The 19,459-nt window shown below is 49.0% G+C and overlaps 1 protein-coding gene across 1 annotated transcript in view; it reads right to left on the bottom strand.

Moving 5' to 3' along the window:
• FARS2 (phenylalanyl-tRNA synthetase 2, mitochondrial) overlaps positions 1-19,459 on the bottom strand; it is a 331,118-nt gene that overhangs the window by 107,517 nt on the left and 204,142 nt on the right. The window contains exon 6 of the mRNA XM_058668451.1: positions 7,588-7,739. Within this exon, the coding sequence (XP_058524434.1) occupies positions 7,588-7,739 (152 nt within the window). The remainder of the gene's footprint in view (positions 1-7,587; positions 7,740-19,459) is intronic.

The following is a 19,459-nucleotide window of genomic DNA, read 5'->3' as shown; positions in this document are numbered from 1 at the left end:
TGGCTTCCAGTTAGTCACTTCACTTGTCCCTTAAGATCTCCACCTTTTGTCCACTGTCATTAAACAAAGTATTTGATTAAAGGCACAACAGGGGCAAAATGTGACACACAGGACACAGGAGCCACAGTACTTTCTTTCATTGAGTTGACCATGAATGACTTGTAATCACAGAATCCATGTGCTCGGGGACCATCCTCTCTGAGCTCTGTGGCCTCACCTCCCCTGGCTTGCACTCAGACTCTCTCCTCACCTTCACCTCCCAGCTCACCTCCTCAGTTCCCTCACTCCCTGCTACACTCAGGGGGTACCTGGGTCCTGCCTGGGATGACAGCTGCTTGCTGGCGTATCTGAGTCCATTCTGACCCCGGCCTCCGTCAGGTACCCACCTTGCACTCAGCAAGCTCAACTGTAATCAGATACTCTCCACCCAACATCACGCCTCCTCCTCAACCTCTACTTCAGTGCCAGCTCTCTGTCACACAGCTGGGAGTCCTTCAACTCTCAAAAACATTGTTCCCCTTCTCCTGTCCTTTCTTTTCCCTATGTGAGCACGTGCATAAACCGAGTTAGCTTTAAACCAGCAGAACCCAGACCTGGTCAGAACCCAGACTATCACAATCCCAAGTCTTGTTTCTAAGGAGTACTTCTCTCTGTGCTTTCCCGTAAGAATATTATCAAGCTTACCAGTAAAGATTTCAACTCACCTAACTTAAAAAAGTCTGCAATTGGTAATTTTTGGTGCCTGTAACCAGTTAGGTCAGGAGTTCCTGAGAACACAAGAGGTAGTATTCTTGCTGGAATTTCTTTTTCTCTATCAATCTTCCAAAAGGTCTCCTGAGCAGAAAACGTGGGCCTCAGGGCTGGACAGTAACTCACAGCAGTGCTGTGAGGCAGCATCATGCCATGCCACGTGACAAGTGCATTATCATTTTGGGAGAATGACGCGGACAGGTATGGCAGAAGCCACAGGTCCACACCGACAGCTCATTCCCGAATCACCCCTCCGAGTTCCCATGTGAGGGCCTTGCTTTCAAGGCTGAGCCAGCTGACACAGGGAGACAAGGCAGCTGTGGACGCAGTGGGGCAGCCGGCCTGCTGGCTCTGGACATCTGATCTGGGAGGCAGCCAGAGAGAAGTGACCTTGTGACTAACAAACATAAGGACTTCAGAAGTGGCCAAGATGAAGGGTGGGGCTGTGCCTCCCTATCTCCTTTCCATCAGTGACCTCCTTGACCTGTTTTAGAGCCCCCTACCCCCAAACTGCTGCAGGTACAGATTTTATATTGCCTTCCACTGATCATCAATGTCAGGCAATGATACAGGGACAACGCAGAGGATGTGGGTTACACTTAGCACCTCGCGGTAGCACAATCCCCAAGCTTGGTTTTTTTAGAACAAGATATCACAGGCTACTGAAGGATGGAGCAGCCCCACCTAGTGTGTGCAGAGAAAGCAAGAGGGGAAACAGGTGCATGGGAAAAAGATCACAGGCAAGAGAGGAAGTGAGGGAGGAAACTGAGGAAGCTGACGTGGCTTGACATTGCTTTCTCAGTGGCGAATGGAGCTCCATGACGAGAGAACTCACTCATTCTCAACAATAGGCATTTTGTCCTCACGGGTGTTCTCCACCCCTACTATTGCCTCACCCAGCTCCTGGCACTGCTCACTGAACAACTGGACAGGAACCTGAGTTCTGGTGGGGACAAACCACATTCAACCCATAGCATCCTGCATCTGGGATGGAGTGCAGTGGATCTCCCTGTGGGAAGAGGGTGCCCAGGGTGCTGTGCCGAGCAGACACTGGCAGAACTCCTGACAACTGCTAAGGAGAGTCACAGGGGAGGGTGGCTTCAGGCACCTCACAGAGAGCCATGCTAGGTCGAGGGAATCACCAGGGACGAGCTCATGAAACCCTCCTGTCCCTCCTTGTCCAGCTCCTATTGGGCTCTAGGCCCGCTTCCTGCCCTGTGCACAGACACTGCTCCCAGGGCCCAGGCAGGGCAGCACTGAGATGATCCTAGGAATCTGTTGACAAATGGTGATGTGCTGGGGACAAGGCCTGTACCTGAGATTAACTGTGTCTAAATCCGCCTGATGTGTGAAAAGTTGGAGAAACAAGGATTTGGAGAAAGAAGAAAGGAAAAACTAAACTTCCAGGCTTGAAACAGGTTTAGAACTGCTTGTTCTCAGCTAACTGAAGCACCACAACAAATCTTCTTATTATCCTCAAGCCACCGGCAGGCCACAGCCATGGCAAGATGCAGGGGGGAGGGCAGGGAGGTTCTCAAGGAGGCCAGGCTGGCCATCGTCGTACCATGCTATCACTTTCAACATCACACAGTCACTGGCCAGCTCCCCTGCCACGGCTCTCCCAAGGAGAACTCGGGGGCTGTTGCTGGGCACGTGATCTTGAAGTTCAGACAACTGCTGTTCCCTGCCCAGGAACTCTAACCCACCTGCTGCTGCCCACAAGACTCAGGCAGGCGCCACGGAAGAGTCAGACCGGTGGTGCGGTGTCAACCAGCATCTTGGCCACTTCACCAATTCTTGCTTTATCCCTGAACACTGACCCCTAACATTTGAGAAAGCACAAGTATCTCTCAGCAGGAGTTTCACACAAAATCTCCTGTTCCCTTTCACTGCCAGGACTTCCCAGCCAGACGCGTCTGCTGCCAGCCCTGCTGTCCTGAGGTCATTCTCAGATTGCCTGCCAGCCCTGCTGTCCTGAGGTCATTCTCAGATTGCCTGCCAGTCCTGCTGTCCTGAGGTCATTCTCAGAAACAAGCTATGCAGCTTGTGCAAGGTCTTACTTTCCTTTGTTTTAGAACTCTATGCAATTTTCTAAGCAATGCATCGTGTGGCTTTATCTGATTTTCATAGTTATTATTTAAAGATAATTCTATTACTATCACAGAAGAAGGGATTGAGGCTCACAGGGTCCTAGCACCCCACTCCTAGCAGGTTAAAAAGTGGAGACTCAGCCACAGCTTCCAATTTTAAACTGTGAGCTCTTTCCATTGACCGGTATAGCCTCTTCCTGTGCAACAAACTATTTCCAGTGATTGACTTAAAGCTCCTGTAAGGAATGAAGGATTATTTAGTCACGCACCAAGAACCATTACACATGTGGGAGAGGCAGAAACGGGCTGCGTCTGAGTCTGCTGATGCTGCTGTAATGATGGCAGGGACCCAAGCACCTGAGCCATCCCCTGCTGCCTCCCAGGGCAGGCTTCAGCAGGAAGCTGGAATCCACAGGCATCCCACAAGATGTGAGCTTAGCAACCAGCAGGCCATGTGCTGACATGACAGCATGTTTACTGGGTCCACTCTGATAAACATTCACAAAGAACATGGGTGGTGTGGAGGAAAGCAAGGGTGGGCAGAGGGACGGAGGAGGAGGACTCACCTGTACTATGTCATGAGGTGCTGCTCCTGGCACCACACAACGCAGGAGCCGTGCCCACACCAGTGTCCCACATACACTCAGGGGCTAGCTGGCCACCCCGAGAAGGTGCTTCTCACTGCGAGGACCTCCCTCAGAATTCCATAAACGCTAGCAACTGCTTCCAGCCTGCCCATGTATGTCATGGTTTAAAGGCTGTGAGTCCTAGATTGCAAAAGGGAGCCTTGGTGTTAGCAAGACCCGGGCAGGTCATGGCTGGTGACCTGAGGCTCAGGTGCTCATCTGCAGCATCCTAGCCCTGGCTCGCAGTGAGCAGGTGCTAGCAGGTGATAAGGAGGGCAAGGTGGGACACAGGCCTAGGGACAATGTGGGAGCACCTTGGCACCTGTCCTCCCAAGCCTGACCCTGCAGACAGCTGCAACATTTTGTACCTCCTTCCTTTTTGGAGTTAAAGCAAATACTTAAAAAATACATATACAAAAACAAGCAAGCAAGCAAGCAAACAAACAAACAAACAAAACATGCTTTTGCTCCCGAATTACATTTCTAAAAAAAAGCTTATATTAAATCCAAACAAAATCCATCCTACATAAGGTTATCTTATTTTAGTGTTCTTCCACCATTCTTAAACAACTGCTGCTCTCTGCAAGCAAGGTACATAGTGGTTCAGCTCATGCTTAAGTTTCCTCGTGTTTCTATTTACCCTTTCACACCCTGGGCTAAAAAAAAAGTTAAAAAAACCACACTCTGGACACCATAAGTCCTCAAGTGGAGTGAACTCGAGAGCTGACTGATGACATTCCTGACTTCAGATGCTCGGTACCTGCCCCGACATTCCCGACTTCAGATGCTCGGCACCTGCCCTGACATTCCCGACTTCGGATGCTCGGCACCTGCCTGGATATTCCCGACTTCCTCAGTTTCCTCAATCAACACATGCACACAGCACAAGACTGAGCCCTGACAGGGACTGGGTGCCCCTCCCCAGAAGTAATGTGATTTTTGGTTACATTAGAGACTCCTGTGCACATTATATGGCCCCAATAAGATCAGGTGGCAAAGGCCCCCAGGGAGGAGGGGCTGAAGGGGCGGTGGGAGCAGAAGGCCTTTTTCCTTTGACCTTCAGGGTACATGCTGTTGTCATAATCAGGAGAAAATGGCTCCATTTGTCTATCATTATGAAATTAGGTTGTATGCAATGGTTTGTTTCCCTAAAACGCTTCAGGATCTGTCTTTCCTCAAGAAAAAAATAACACCCAGTTTGCTGGACTGGGGACCACTTGTTGGTTTATTTGAGCATCCAGCATCCTTTCAGGCTGCTTGGTTCCCAGTCTGGCCTGCTTTGATGCTCAGCCAAGGAAAGGGTCAGAGCTCTCTTGGACTATCTGGAAAATATTCATTTTTAGAGTAAGATAAATCTTGGGGTTAGGGCTACGGTTAGAAGACCATTCATTTGACATCAATGGGGTCAGGAATTTCCGGGGACGGCGGTGGGGGAAGAAGGGAGAGACAGCCACAGAATTTAAGAGAAAATGACCTGAGTGATGGGGTTACAGAGAAACCTTCCATGTAATCTCCTCGCTCCAGGTTAGGGTTACAAATTACAGCCTGATTCTGTCATTGAAGTGGTAGTGGAACACACAGCCAGCCCCATTCAGCCCATTTTGTTGCGGTTGCTTTGATTACTGCAGGATGGGTTACTTGTGTGAGAAATCATGATCGAAAGAGACAAGAACACAGTTTGGTCACCCCCTGCCCCGTATACTTCCTGGGAAGCGCTACACAGTGAATCATCATGACCAAATAATGTGTCCTTTTCATTCAAGAATGCTGTTCAAGGCAGGATTAACTTCATCTGTCAACAGCAACATTTGAAAAACAGCAGCTTCTTTCTCCAAGTCCAAGGCTGAACTCACAAGCCAGAGCCAGGAACACAGACTAACCCTGTGTTGTGTTGCAGTGCCACTCCACAGTGTCCACTGCCAAGCTCATACCACGGTCCACGCTGGCTGCCAAGCACACAGCCCCTACATTCAAGCAGCATAAAGGAAGATGGGGCTCTCGGCTCAACCTTTAAACCAACTTCCAGAAATACAGTGGACTACTTAGAAATCACTGGCCCAACTTGGTTACCTAGTTACAGTACAGGCTCAGAAGCACAGACTTTCAATTGAGTAGACAAAATTCAGGTTGTGTCGTGGGGGAAGGTTAGTTAGTGAGACTCAACTAGTAGTCTCACCACAGCAGCATTATTCCAGTGACCAAGCCCCTTACAATTATGGCCGCATGCCCTAGACAGGCTAATCATTTGGCATAGCCAATATTGTAGTCTCTAAATAGCAGCATAATCTTTGCTTAAGAAACAGTAGATCAGTGCTAGTTACAAGTGGTTTGGGCTGACTCTTCAAATTTCTAATCAACAGTACCCTCCTTGGCCTGGCACCTTGGCATAGCAGCAGGCTAAGCTTCTGCCTGCAGCGCTGGCATCCCATATGGGCACTGCTCCACTTCTGATCCAGCTCCCTGCTTATGGCCTGCGAACGCAGCAGAGGATGGCTCAAGTCCTTGGGCCCCTTTATACACCTGGGAGACCCAGAGGAGTCTCCTGGCTTTGAATCAGCTCAGCTTTGGTCCTTGTGGCCATTTGAACAAGAGTGAACCAGCAGATGGAAGATCCGCCCCCATCTCTCTCCTTCTCTCTGCAATTCTTTCCCCCCAGCCCTAGATTTATTTGCTTTTTTTGGAAAGTCAGATTTACAGAGAGAAGGAGAGACACAGAGAGAAAGATCCTCTGTCTGTTGGCTCACTCCCCAATTGGCCAAAATGACTGGAACTGAGCCAATCTGAAGCCAGGAGCCAGGGACCTCCTCTAAGTCTCCTACGTGGATGCAGGTCCCAAAGCTCCACTGCTCTCCCAGGCCACAAGCAGGGAGCTGAATGGGAAGTGGAGCTGCTGGGATTAGAACCGGCACCCACATGGGATCCCAGTGTGTGCAAGGTGAGGACTCTAGCCATTAGGCTACCACAGCGGGGCCTACAACTCTGACTTTCAAGTAAAAATAAATCTCTAAAAATAAAATAAAAATACATCTAAGCAAACGATTACAGTTCAAGTGTAAAGACATCAGCACGAGCTCAGGGAGGGCTTTTTCCACAAACTTCTGGATGATGAACTTCAAGTAATTTAGACGACTGGGCAGACTGAGACCAAAACTCTGGCAGTGAACCCTGAACACCGCTACCCAGAGAACCCCAAGATGACCTTGAAAGACAAGCCAGGAAACGGAACTTGAGATCAGAAGGACAGAACAGACCGTGGACAGCACCAGCCCTGACAGTGCAGACACGAGGCAGCTGTGGAAAGCAGGGACAGTGAAGACGGCAGCTGACCGAGACTTGGAGCTGTCTAAGGGGGTTACACCAAGTTGAGGGTCACCAAGCGAACAAGAGCACGGGGCATGCCCCTCCGGCTCCTGCCCTTCTAGAAGGTCACAGACCTTGTAACCACACGGTACCCGACAGCTCTTCTGTTCCTCACCAATGTGCTGTTTCCTGCCCTGGATTCATATCCTATCCCGCCCTTCCCCAGCCCCCATGCTCCCCTCAGCTTGTGTGTCACGTAGTAGACAACTGTCCTGACTCTTCCTGGGACAGTGGTCCGGAGCCTGTGTTACTCCACTCTCACCATACAACAAAGCTGCACAATTCCTCATTTAGTATCTAGCTCTCCCACAAGACTATAAGCTCCAGGGACGCACAGCTAAGTCAATCTGGAACACATCTGACTTCTAGCACTGAAGGAAGGTTTTGCTGTGTTGTAAGTATTTCATGAAAATTCAGTGAAAGGCTAGAAGATAGCTTGGGTTTCACAAGCTCCTTCTTTGCCTTATACCTGGAATGTGCTCAGAAATCGCTTTCAAAAACAATACAAAAGAAACTGCAAGATCTTGAAAACATTGTTCCAAACACTTTGCTTACCAAAGCAGGACAGATTAAACCTGTATTCCAGAATGCTCTCTGATAGGACAAACATACATGAGTTTTGGACATGCTACACATTCTCTTCAAAGCCCGAATACATTCTGCCTCAGATGTGTTGGTTTCTGGTAAAATCTTCCTACGTGTTTCCATGGACTGTTTGTCACATGGAGACAGCAAAGGGCACCAGGAAGCTTCTCACTTACTTGGGGTGTTCAAACTTGTCTGTGAGATCCACCTTTTCCACCAGGTCTCCACCAACTGTTCGGACCAAGTCATAGAAATCGTTCTCTTCATAATTCTCAGAGGGCAACCAGAACGCAATGTCGTTCATCAAGGCAGGGTACTTGCTAAGAGGCTGGCCAGGAAAACAAAGACAAACAAGAGGAGGGAAGAGAGAAAGACATGTTAGTTGGAACAGAGTAAGTGGTTTTTCACTGAAAAGTTCACTTGGCGAATTAGGAAACGGTGTTAAACATAAATCTGCAGTACCAAAATGAACTTCAAAAATAAATTCACATTCAAAACGAGCAAATCCCATCATGATTGTTGTGGATTCTTATCACATCCATGTGGAACTTTACCAAATACTATATTTATATCTCGATTAAGATTCAATTTAATAGGGAGCAATGTGAACATATCATTCTTGTTTTTCCCGCTTGAATACTGAAGGAGAAAAGTTCAAATTTAATTAACAATGTGATCCATTAACTTTTGTGCTACTTCCAGGCAGCCATCTTAACAAAGAAATCAGTAAAGGCTTGTCACCATTGATAGTTCATCAGTAATTTATTTGTTAGCATTCTAATTAGTAAAATAAGGTGTGAGGGTTGATAATTCTGCCTTTAAGGAAATGATAAAACATCATCTTCATCAGTTTTTTCCAGGTTTTCCAGTTTATTAGCTCAAGAGCCCTCTATTGAATTAGACAATTTAAAATCAGGGATGTTTAGAAACTGTACATCTGTTTACATGGCTTATGCATACATATGTGTATCCCAGTTACATATACAAATATAACACATACATGCCCACCGCGACTTGCATGTGTCTTTACTGCCATCATAAAATAAATGTTTCATTATTTAACTACACAATCCTAAGGCAGTGTCTGCTAAAGCTATAAATCTTTTTGGCAGGGGAAATTTAGAATTTGATTTATATACGCCAAGCCTGGCATCATTAAACCTTCTGGTGAATCACAGATGAGGTGGTAGCTCTGAAGAACTAAAGCAATACACAGACAGAACTGATTGTTCAACTTGCAATAGTAACACAGTTGTCAAATGAAGACATCAGCTCAGGATGTATGCTTCACTCAGCCTGGGTAGAACTACCAGCTGGGCGCTCTGGACAACACACCTTGGCTCGGGAAGAATATGCCATGCTCTCTCTCGGAGTGAAGTCTGGATGCTGTGATAAACAACCCATCAGCTCACGAAACGACAGGACGTGGCCGGAGTCTGGTGGTGTGCTAGTTGCCTTCCTTCTGGCAATGTCCCTTTATCCGAGAGGGAATATGGAACTCGAGGAAGATTAGTAAGACAGCAGGACTGCTGAGAGCTAGCGGGAACTGGGAACCCAGTTGCTGAGCTGTGCTGGGAGGCCAGGTGGCCCAGCAATAGAAGGTGGCCCAGCAGGCCTCTCCTTCTCAGTAGTCCATGGACAGTAAAACAGTCAGCTATGAAACAGCCCTGAAGACGGTTCAAAACTATGCTTACTGCCAATACATTTTTCTATTTTGTTTTAAAAGGATATTTGTTTATTTGAAAGGCAGAGTTATAGAAAGAAAGGAGCTAAAGAGAAGAGGAACCTTGTATCTGCGGATTGCTTTCCCAAGGTGCATCAGCAGGGAGCTTCATCAGAAGTGGAGCAGCGGGGAGGGGACCTGACATCTATATGAAATGCTGGTGTCACAGGCGGCGGCTTAACATGTACACCACCACACCAGCCTGACAAGAACTCAAAAAGAACAGGCTAACGGAGTAATTGCCTGCATGGGCAAAGACCAAGCTCACACACAGGGCATCAGTAAGCAAGAAACGAGGTTACACAAGCACAGAACTCAGAGGAAATGCTGGCTGCTAACATCTCAGGAAGTTCCCAGGATTCTTACGAAGCTACCCAACTACATGTCTCTGCCAGTGCTTAACATAGCCCAGAGCAACTATCCTAGGAAAATCTGAGAGAACAGACCATGTCGGGGTTTTTTTGTGTGTGTGGAGGGGGAAGCATCCGTGCTGGTGCCCTGTGGAGAAGGGGTGACTTTCCAAAAGTGCCTTAGAATCTCTGCTGGTCAATTTCCACACCAATTGCATTGCAGACCCGTTGGGAGCTAACTGAGGTTAGCAAGGTTTTAAGTTCATGATCTGACTAGAGGGAGCACTCACTTCAGTCAACTAGAAGGTATCAGAAATGGGATACCAACCAGTGGATCTTGCCTTGTTGAGCAGGAGAGATAAATAATTTTGTCTGAAAAACAAGATGGCTAGAGGGCCTCGGTTGATATGAAATGTATGCTTCTATGTGTTTCATTAGGGGCGGTGTTGAACACCATTCAGTAATTTCCCACTACACTTAGGCTGAATCTCCCAGTTCCTAAAAGCCACCCATCTCAGGCACCGCAGGCTCACACCAGTCTCCAGCTACCTCCAAGGCACAGCATCTCCTCCTCCCTCCCTCCAATGGCTGTTAGGCTCACTGTTGATCCTCTGTGCTCATCCGTCTATGGCCTCTCCCTCTAACTGGGTAATTACACAGTGTCTGTCTTGCCTAGGATGGCACAATTTTGGAGGGTAGAGTGTGTACTCATCTTTTCAAATCGCTCGTTCTTGGATCTGACACAGTGTGGCACTCTGTCGGCTTTCAACAGGAGCAGCCAAAAGCATTGCCCTGTGTGAGCAGTGACGACATTAACACTCAGGCCTCGTGGGACCAGCGGATGGACACACCAGGAAGGCCAGGCCTGCAGAACTGACCACATTCCTGGGTTTAGCAGACATGCAGAGTGACAGAGGCTGGACCTAGGCAGGCAAAGTGAGCTGACAGGGACATGACAATTCACAATCAGACAACCATTCAGCTTGGAAGAGACCTTAATTGCCACTTAGTGATGTATTTTCTCATTTTTAAAAATTATTTAGCTATTTATTTTAGAGATTTTACAGAGAAGAGGAGAAAAAGAAAGAGAAATTTTCCATCTGCTGCTTTGCTCCTGAAATGGCTGGAACAGTCAGAGCTGGGCCTTTCTAAAACCAGGAGTAAGTAGTTCCTTCCAGGTCTGCCACAGGAGTGCAGGGGCTCAAGGCCCTGGGCCATCCTCTGCTGCCTTCCCAGGCACATAAACATGGCACCGGATCAAAAGTGGAGCAGCCAGGACTTGAACCAGTGCCTATGGCACCACAGGCAGAGATTTAAGCTATAAACCCCTCATTTAAAAAAAATCTAGACAAAGGTGATTTGTCAGATAAGCACAGGCTGATCAGTTCATACGTTGATCCTTTCTATGATTCTCCTTTGGAAACAAATAACTGAGGACGGAAACAAAGTCACAGATACACTTCTTTACAGCCTGCTTTCTCCCCAAGTTTTGCTCTCACGACCACTGATTGACCCCATTCTACTTTTGTTCCTGCCCTTCATAGCCTCATTTGTCTCTTCAAATCCAGTGTCTAGACATGCAAGTACAGAGCTAGCAGTGAGTGTGCAGTGTGCAGACGTGCAAGCACAGAGCTAGCAGTGAGTGTGCAGTGTGCAGACGTGCAAGCACAGAGCTGGCAGTGAGTGTGCAGTGTGCAGATGTGCAAGCACAGAGCTAGCAGTGGGAGTGTGCAGTGTGCAGACGTGCAAGCACAGAGCTAGCAGTGGGAGTGTGCAGTGTGCAGACGTGCAAGCACAGAGCTGGCAGTGAGTGTGCAGTGTGCAGACGTGCAAGCACAGAGCTAGCAGTGGGAGTGTGCAGTGTGCAGACGTGCAAGCACAGAGCTGGCAGTGAGTGTGCAGTGTGCAGACGTGCAAGCACAGAGCAGGCAGTGAGTGTGCAGTGTGCAGACGTGCAAGCACAGAGCTAGCAGTGAGTGTGCAGTGTGCAGACGTGCAAGCACAGAGCAGGCAGTGAGTGTGCAGTGTGCAGACGTGCAAGCACAGAGCTGGCAGTGAGTGTGCAGTGTGCAGACGTGCAAGCAGAGCTAGCAGTGAGTGTGCAGTGTGCAGACGTGCAAGCACAGAGCTAGCAGTGAGTGTGCAGTGTGCAGACGTGCAAGCACAGAGCTGGCAGTGAGTGTGCAGTGTGCAGACGTGCAAGCACAGAGCTAGCAGTGGAAGTGTCAGAGTTTAGTTACCAAAGAGGATCAAACTGGAAGCCTGGCTTTTTTTTTCCTTTCCAATTAATCTGTTCACGTTTCTTTCTTCCTTCTTGTTTTACAGATTTTTTCTAGTTCTCCTTTTGCCTTCTCTCTTTCCCCTCTTTAGGTGAAAAATCAACTCAAAGATTGAGGGGTGTTGTGGTTTGGACATTTTCGTCCTCACAGGTTCCAGGCTGGTAGCTTAGTCCTCAGTGTGCTGATGTGAGGAACAGTACAAGCTGCAAGAGGCGGGGCCCAGCTTAATTACTTTTACTGGTTTATTCTAGAAGATTTTTCTAAAGGATAAAAAAAAAAAACCAGAGCCAGAAAGAGATACACAGGGTGAGTTCTGGAGGAGCTCCACTGCAGGGGCTTCCGTTCCCGTGTCCCCCGGAGGGAAGCACTCATATCCACCGTCCCGTGATCCCCCCACACTCCGCCAGCCTGGAGCTGTGCATGCAGGGGCTTCCCAGAGGCAGGAGGGCTTGTCCACCGTCCCGTGATCCCCCCACACTCCGCCAGCCTGGAGCTGTGCATGCAGGGGCTTCCCAGAGGCAGGAGGGCTTGTCCACCGTCCCGTGATCCCCCCACACTCCGCCAGCCTGGAGCTGTGCATGTAGGGGCTTCCCAGAGGCAGGAGCGCTTGTCCACCGTCCCATGATCCCCCCACACTCCGCCAGCCTGGAGCTGTGCATGTAGGGGCTTCCCAGAGGCAGGAGCGCTTGTCCACCGTCCCGTGCGCAAACACTGTCCTTGTGTTTGTCAGGGAGACTCCTTTGAATGAGCACAACTTAAGCACAGACAACTGGAGAGGCGCAGACAGAAATGCCAGGCTCTGATGCCACGAGACAAAGCAGGGCCAGCAAGGGCTTCCTGTCGGGATCTTTCCTGGCCTTTCCAAGCAGCGTATTTTTCCCCATTCAATATGTGGCATGAGTCTTCTCAAATGAGGGTGCTATGATCTCCTATCAGACAAGTTCTTTATGGCCAGCTCCAAGATAGAAAGGTGGAGGAAGATCAGAGCGTATTTTTAGCTTCTATGACCTGTCAGAGGGAAGAGGAAGAACAGCTTCTATGGTCAGCCTTAGGGAAGTCAAAGGAGGGCAGGAGGTGAGAATGAGGGAGAGAAGAGATTGCTTTCTGAAGCAGGTGTGAGGAGTAAAGCACCCCATAATAAAAGAAACGATTGCCTTTTACCCTTATTGTTGCTAAGCTGCCTCACAGACAAATGGCTAAGTAAACTGAACCATATTATTCTAACCATTTCCCCAGAAGCACGGCCCGTAGATTAATCAGGGAAGGGGAGATGCATGGGAGGGGGGCTCACAGAGGAAATGTGCTGAAGACCAGGAATCACTTCCGAGGGACTCACCGTACTTGCAGGGAAGCAAGGGGGCTGAGACCCACCCGGGGCCGAAGCAGCAGAACTTCCATGGGTCAGACACATGAACCAGCCCACGCAGATCACAGCTAGGCCAGTTAGCATGGACCACAGCTGACCACCACTCACTGGCACATACGAAAGCTGGGCTGGGGGCCTGCCTGGCAGGGCTAGATCCCAGTATCTGCTAGTGAGAGCTAGACCATGACACTAACCAGCACATCAAAGAGCTAGTCTGGGGGCAGATTCTGTGGGGGATGTGTGGGTTCATCTCTGTGGAACTGCAATTTCTACTGGTCAGCTTAAGAGCTGGGGATGGTGATAGGCTGAGATAGGCGTGACCATGGACTACTCCAACACTCATGGATGCTGGGGTTGGGAACAGGCTGGGTAAGTCCAGGCTGCAGCACTCTCAGGTGAACCAAAGAATTGTGTGTGGGGTGGGCCGGGTTGCAACATACACGAGCTCATACAAAGGTTGAGGCAGAAGGGGCATACTGTGCCAGGTAAGGGCCTAGTACCTGTTGGCACAAGTGAGATCTGAGACTTGGAGTGGGCTTGGTGGGGGAACTTGGGAAACTCCTCCGATGGGCTGTAGTTCCCACTGGTGAGCATGTTATTCAGGCCGGGGTGTTGGTTGGGCCAGGCAAGGCAGTTCCACCCATTGGCAAGTGTGTGGGATGGTTGCGGAGAGGAGTGGTCAGGCAGGGTCAAATCAACCTTAACTTTCTGGCATGTGGAGTAGCACGGCTGGAGTGCAGGTCAGGCTATCACAGCTATAAGTCTGCATGAAAGCCAGAGATGGGAACAGTCTGGGCAGGGCTACCAATGTGAGTTGGGACGGGGGAGGGCTGGGACAGGCCAGGCTGCAGCATCTGATGGCAAAGGCCAAGACAGGAGATAGGCTATGCGAAGCTGGGTCAGAGAAACCACCAGCATGCGTAAGAACTGTGGCTGGGAGAAGGCCTGGTTGGGCACTAAGGGGACGCACCAGCTGGGTTGTGGCTTCTACTGTGAGCACAGGAACCAGAATGGGGATAGCATTCCCCCCGGCATGGGTGTGGACTGGGGTGTGCCAGACTGGGCTTGACTCCAGCACCCACTGGTGCTCATGAGAACCAGGATGGATATAGGATGGGCTGAGCTGGGTCTTGGCACCCTTTGTACCACATGAGAGCTGTGTCTGAGGTGGGGACCAGGTGTGGCTAGGAAAACAGTAAAAACTGGAATGAGAGTGGGCCAGTTGGGCAATGCCACTGTTCCTGCTAGGACAGGAGGTGTTCTCAGTCAGCCTGGGCCAAGGACCCACTAGTGTATGGGAGATCTACCACTGGGACGAGGCCTGATAGAGGAGCTTGAGGAACTCTTTTGTCAGGATGCAGTTCCTGTAGGTAAGCAAATGAACTAAGGCTAGGAATAGCCCAGACATGCCAGGCTGCAGTACCTGCCAGCATACATGTAGGTCAGTTCTGAAGATAGGTCATGCTGGGCCATATAAACATATCAGCACCCCCCGGTAGAAATGAGAACCAGGATGGGGTGCAGGATAGGCATGTCAGGCTGTAACACCAGCCAGCCAACGTTAGGGCCAGGACTGGGAGCTGCCTGGGCTGGGCTAGGTTGCAGCACCTGCCAGCAAATGCCAAAGGGAGGCAAGCCATGCCAAACTGGGCCACAGCACCACTAGCACATGTAAGACCCAGGGGTGGGGGAGGGCTGTGAGCCTAGTAGGAAGGCTGTGTGAGTGTGTGTGTGGGGGTGCTCTCCTGCTGGGATACTGCTCCTACTGATAAGCATGAGTATTAGAAGACCAATACTGGTAGATCAGGCCTGGCAGGGCTGCAACACCTGTTGGCTGGCATGTGAGATGGGTTACGGGGAGAAGCTGGCTTGGCTAACCAACTGTATCCACTGGGGCAGGTATGAGCCACAGTAAATGCAGGCTGGTTTGGCTTTGCCATAGCATCAGCTGACAAACTCTGGGACTGGGGGTAAGTCATGTCAGGCAAGGCTGCAGACCCACGTGATGAGCGCAAGACCTGGAACTGGGAGTGGGCCAGTTAGGGAAATGTGGATACTTCTTTGATGGGCTGCAATTCCCACTGGTGAGCATGAGAATCAGGGCTGGAGTGGCCCTTTCCAGACAGGCAGAGGCACTTGCTGGCATGAGTGTGGGCTGGACAGTGGGGTTGGCTGACTTGAGCTAGCTTTCAACAATCACTGATGTATATGAGAGCTGGATGGGATGTAAGTCTGGGCCAGTCTGCTGCACATACTGACCAGCATAGGAACCAGGGCTGGGAGCAGGCCTAGCAGGGACTGTTGGAGGTCACCCTGACTAGGCTTCAGTTCCTACTGGTGTACGTTAGAGTTGACTGTGTGGTGGGCAGGGTTGGCCTGGCCATGGCATCCACTGGTTTATGTAAGAGATGGGGTTGGAGATAGAACTGACTCAGCAATTGCAACCACCAGTGTGTGTGTGTGTGTGTGTGTGTGTGTGTGTGTGTGTGTGTGTGTGCAGGCTGACATGAGTGACAGAATGAATGAGTCTAACCCCATCCTGACAATCACATAAGAGTCATGTCTGGGATCACCACAGATGAGGTTTATCTGGGGATCTCCCCAACTGAACAACTGAACTCAGGACTCCAACCACGGGGAGAATCACTGCATGTGTGGTCTGACCGTGGAGGGCATGTGTCAGGACTGGGCCTCCTCAGGGGCTTAGACGGAGCAGTGGACAGCATGCCCAGATGCACAGGGAAGATAGAGCAGTCCATTGGGACCTGCAGAGGACATCTGGTACCACAGCAGAGGAAGGCGAGCAGAACAAACTGTTCAACTACAGCAAATATCTGGGCAAATGAAGAGCCTGGGGTGGACGGTCAGCAGATGGACCTGGGAAGAATTTCCTCCCCCTTGGGTCAGCAACATCAACAGCATTTCAGAATTATCAAAACCACTTGAGCGGACCCCTCCCAGCAGGCCTTACACTGGGGACCCTGGGATGGCATTGGGTGGCTGTTCCCCATCCCTGAGGACTGGGGCAGTGGGGAGGCTAGGTGTGGCAGCTCCCCTCAGTTCCCCCTTCCTCAGATAGAGGAAGAAGGTAAGATTTGGAAACAAGGGTCTCACCTACACTCCCCTAATCCTCCATCCTTCCCACCCTGGTCAACTATGTAATTATCATCAAAAATAAAAAATAAAATTATTAAAATATTACACTATCACAGTACTTCATTTCAAATCCTAAATGCCTTGACATCAGAAAACACAGTGTGTGAAAACATAGTGTGACATTCACTTTTGGAATTTGGCTGTAACTTGTAACTTGGAATTGGGTCAATTTTGCAAATGTCTTCAGGGTGTTTGAAAAAAAGACTATTTCTCATTTTGGCTTGGAGTTGTACGTGTGTGATGAGATGGTAGTCCACTGCACGGTCCATGTTCTATATCTTTTCTGATATTTTATTTGCTTAAAATTCTCATTGTATTAGTTTCTATCACAAAGACAGTAAGATCCCTCGCTACTATTGTGACTTTGTAAAATGTCCTAGCAATCCAATGGGTGTTGCATCATCTGTTTTGAAACTACATCACTAGCTATATAAAAGCTTATTCTACCTTTATGTCTTCTTGGTGAACTCTTCCTGTCCGCACCATTTATGTGAATGCTAATCCCCACTCAGGGTTTTCTCCTAAAATGAGAACCTCTTACACCAGGTTCCTTTTAGTGTTTTCTTAGTAAAAGTTTTTCTTTAATCTCCTTCACTTAAATTGTTCTATTTGTTGTTTGTCTAAAACCAGCAGTATTTCGTGTAAAATTTAATGACCTCACTTTTTCTTGAAGTTGTTTGTTAGCCTCTCGCAACGCAATGAGCCTTAGGTTCATTCAATCACACTGTACTTTATTTTACTTTTTTTTTCTTGATCCCATTCCTTACGTTCAGGGATTTCTCCTTTCACCCTCTCCATCCTCCCTCCTTCCCACGCTTGTGCTGCTGTAAATGACAGGTTGCTTTCTCATTTGCAGATGTTAATTCCTTTGGACATACATTCCCAGGAGTGGGATAGGTGAGTCCTGCGGCAGATCCGTTTCCAGTTGTCTTAGCATTCTCCATCCTGACCTCCATCGTGGCTGTCCTAGCCTCACTCCCCACAACACTGCAGGAGGTTGCTTCTTCCCCCACAACCACGCCAGCAGGTGCTGGTAGTAGTTCTGAATGTAGGACAATGTCACTGGAGTTACGTAGAACATTGATGTGGTTTTTATTTCTATTTCGCTAATAGCTAGGGAGCCCGAGCATTTTTTATGTCTACTAGCAATTTGATTTTTTAAAATTAACTATTGTATTTTTAAACTTTCTGCTAGAGAAAATTGCATGTCATGTGTCAATTCATGTGTTTAAATGAATTTTTTAAAATTCCAATGAAGAAAATAAATATCCTAAGGGATAAGATTAGCTAGTCTCAGCAGACACTGTGGTATAAGAAGTTATAAATTACATTTCTAGTCTTCCACTGTATATATACATATATGTCAGCATCTAGTAAATTGCTCTAGTTACATGGAGTCTCAATTCAGCTCTGAAATAAGACACAAAACTTCATTTTCCCCAAAAGTCCCGTTCCTAACTACTGTTGCCTAGAGTTTTATCTTTAAAATACACACACATACACACGAAATTATTTAAGTCAGTAGTTAATTTTAAGCTAAAACAATTTTTAATTCTGCATATGTTTCTTGCATTGCTGTGAGACGGTTCTTGTGGAAACTCCCATAAAACGTGTGGCAGCTTGGGCACCAGGCAGTCGTGGGACAGTCTTCATGTCTGGAGTCTTTCCCTCAAGGGCAGAGAGCCAAGCCAGGTTGACCAACGGTGCCTATACTGGGCTGGTAATGTGGCCTAGTGGATAAGGCTGTCACCTGCAGTACCATATGGACACTGGTTCAGGTCCTGGCTGTTCCAGTTCCAGCCCAACTCCCTGCTGCAGGTCTGGGAAAGCAGTGAAAAATGGTCCAAGTCTTTGGGCCCCTGGCTCAGCCCTGGCTCTTGTGGCCTTTCTGGAAGTAAATTAGTGAACAGAAGATCTCTCTTTCTGTCTCTCTAACTCTGCCTTTCAGGTAAATAAACAAATCTTAAAAACAAACAACAACAAAACCCGCCCCTTTAACACAAATGAACAAGGAAAACTGAAAGGCTCCCAAACACGAGGTTTTCCCGCTGTGCCACCAGCCCCGTGCTCACGTAGCGTTCCCTGGTGGTGGTAACCCCTGTGTGCGGGCCAGGGCGGGGCAGGAAAATCACCATGCGAGAAAGGTGTGCTGCCTCAGTGTGGGGAGCAGCAGAGTCCAGGGCAGGATCCCACCTGCACTATCTGGTTAACTGGCACTATCTGTTTAACCAGAACTATGGTTAACTGTTACTCTGGTTAACCCGCACTACCTGGTTACCTAGCACTATGGTTAAACGTTACTCTGGTTAACCCACACATCTGGTTAACCAGCACTATGGTCAACCTTCACTATCTGGTTAACCCATACCATGGTTAACCCGCACTATCTGGTTGAACCACACATTTGGTTAACCAGCACTATGGTCAACCTGCACTACCTGGTTACCTGGCACTATGGTTAACCATTACTCTGGTTAACCCACACATCTGGTTAACCTGTACTACCTGGTTAACCCGCACTACCTGGTTAACCCACACTACCTGGTTAACCAGCAGGTGGGTTAGGCCTGAGATCATCCAAGTGCTGCCATCCTCCTCTGCTCTTCCCTGAGTCATCCGGGATGACATCCTTTCCTGGCTTTTTGAGGGAGAGCTCCTGGGAGGCAAACTAGCAGCATGTCGGTGCCTTCATAGCCTCACACTGAAACCCAAGGTTTGTGGTTTGTATCCCATCAGGACTTGGCAAGTCCTTTCCTGGCACCTGTTAGTGATGAGGACAAGCTGCTGTCAGGGCTGTTTCTCCAGGAGGGATGTGTCTTCTCATCCTGGCGGTAGGGAAGTGCTGCGTCTTCATCCCCGAGGCTCCGTGCTTCGACTCTGCTGAGGCAGTCTACGCATTTATCTCTATTTACGCTGCTCAGTACTCAAGAGGGTGCTTTCCATCAGGGGCTGGTACCTCACCGCAACTCTGAAAAATTTCGCCTCGGCGCCTCCATCATCCCTCTTGCTCCCTCCTGCAGGTGCAGTCATACATACGGTGCAGCTTTGGAATCTGTCTTCCGTTTCTCCAAGCTGACTGTGTCTGGATTCTGCCCTGCTCAGGGCGGACTCTTGGCTCACAGCAGCTCTATCTGCCCAGCCTCCTCCTGAGTGAATCTAGTCCCATTTCTTCTT

The sequence above is a fragment of the Ochotona princeps genome, chromosome 1 (assembly GCF_030435755.1).
Source record: "Ochotona princeps isolate mOchPri1 chromosome 1, mOchPri1.hap1, whole genome shotgun sequence".
Taxonomy (NCBI): Eukaryota; Metazoa; Chordata; class Mammalia; order Lagomorpha; family Ochotonidae; genus Ochotona; species Ochotona princeps.
Note: the sequence above shows the minus strand (reverse complement) of the source record. Positions and strands in the feature narration are given on the sequence as shown.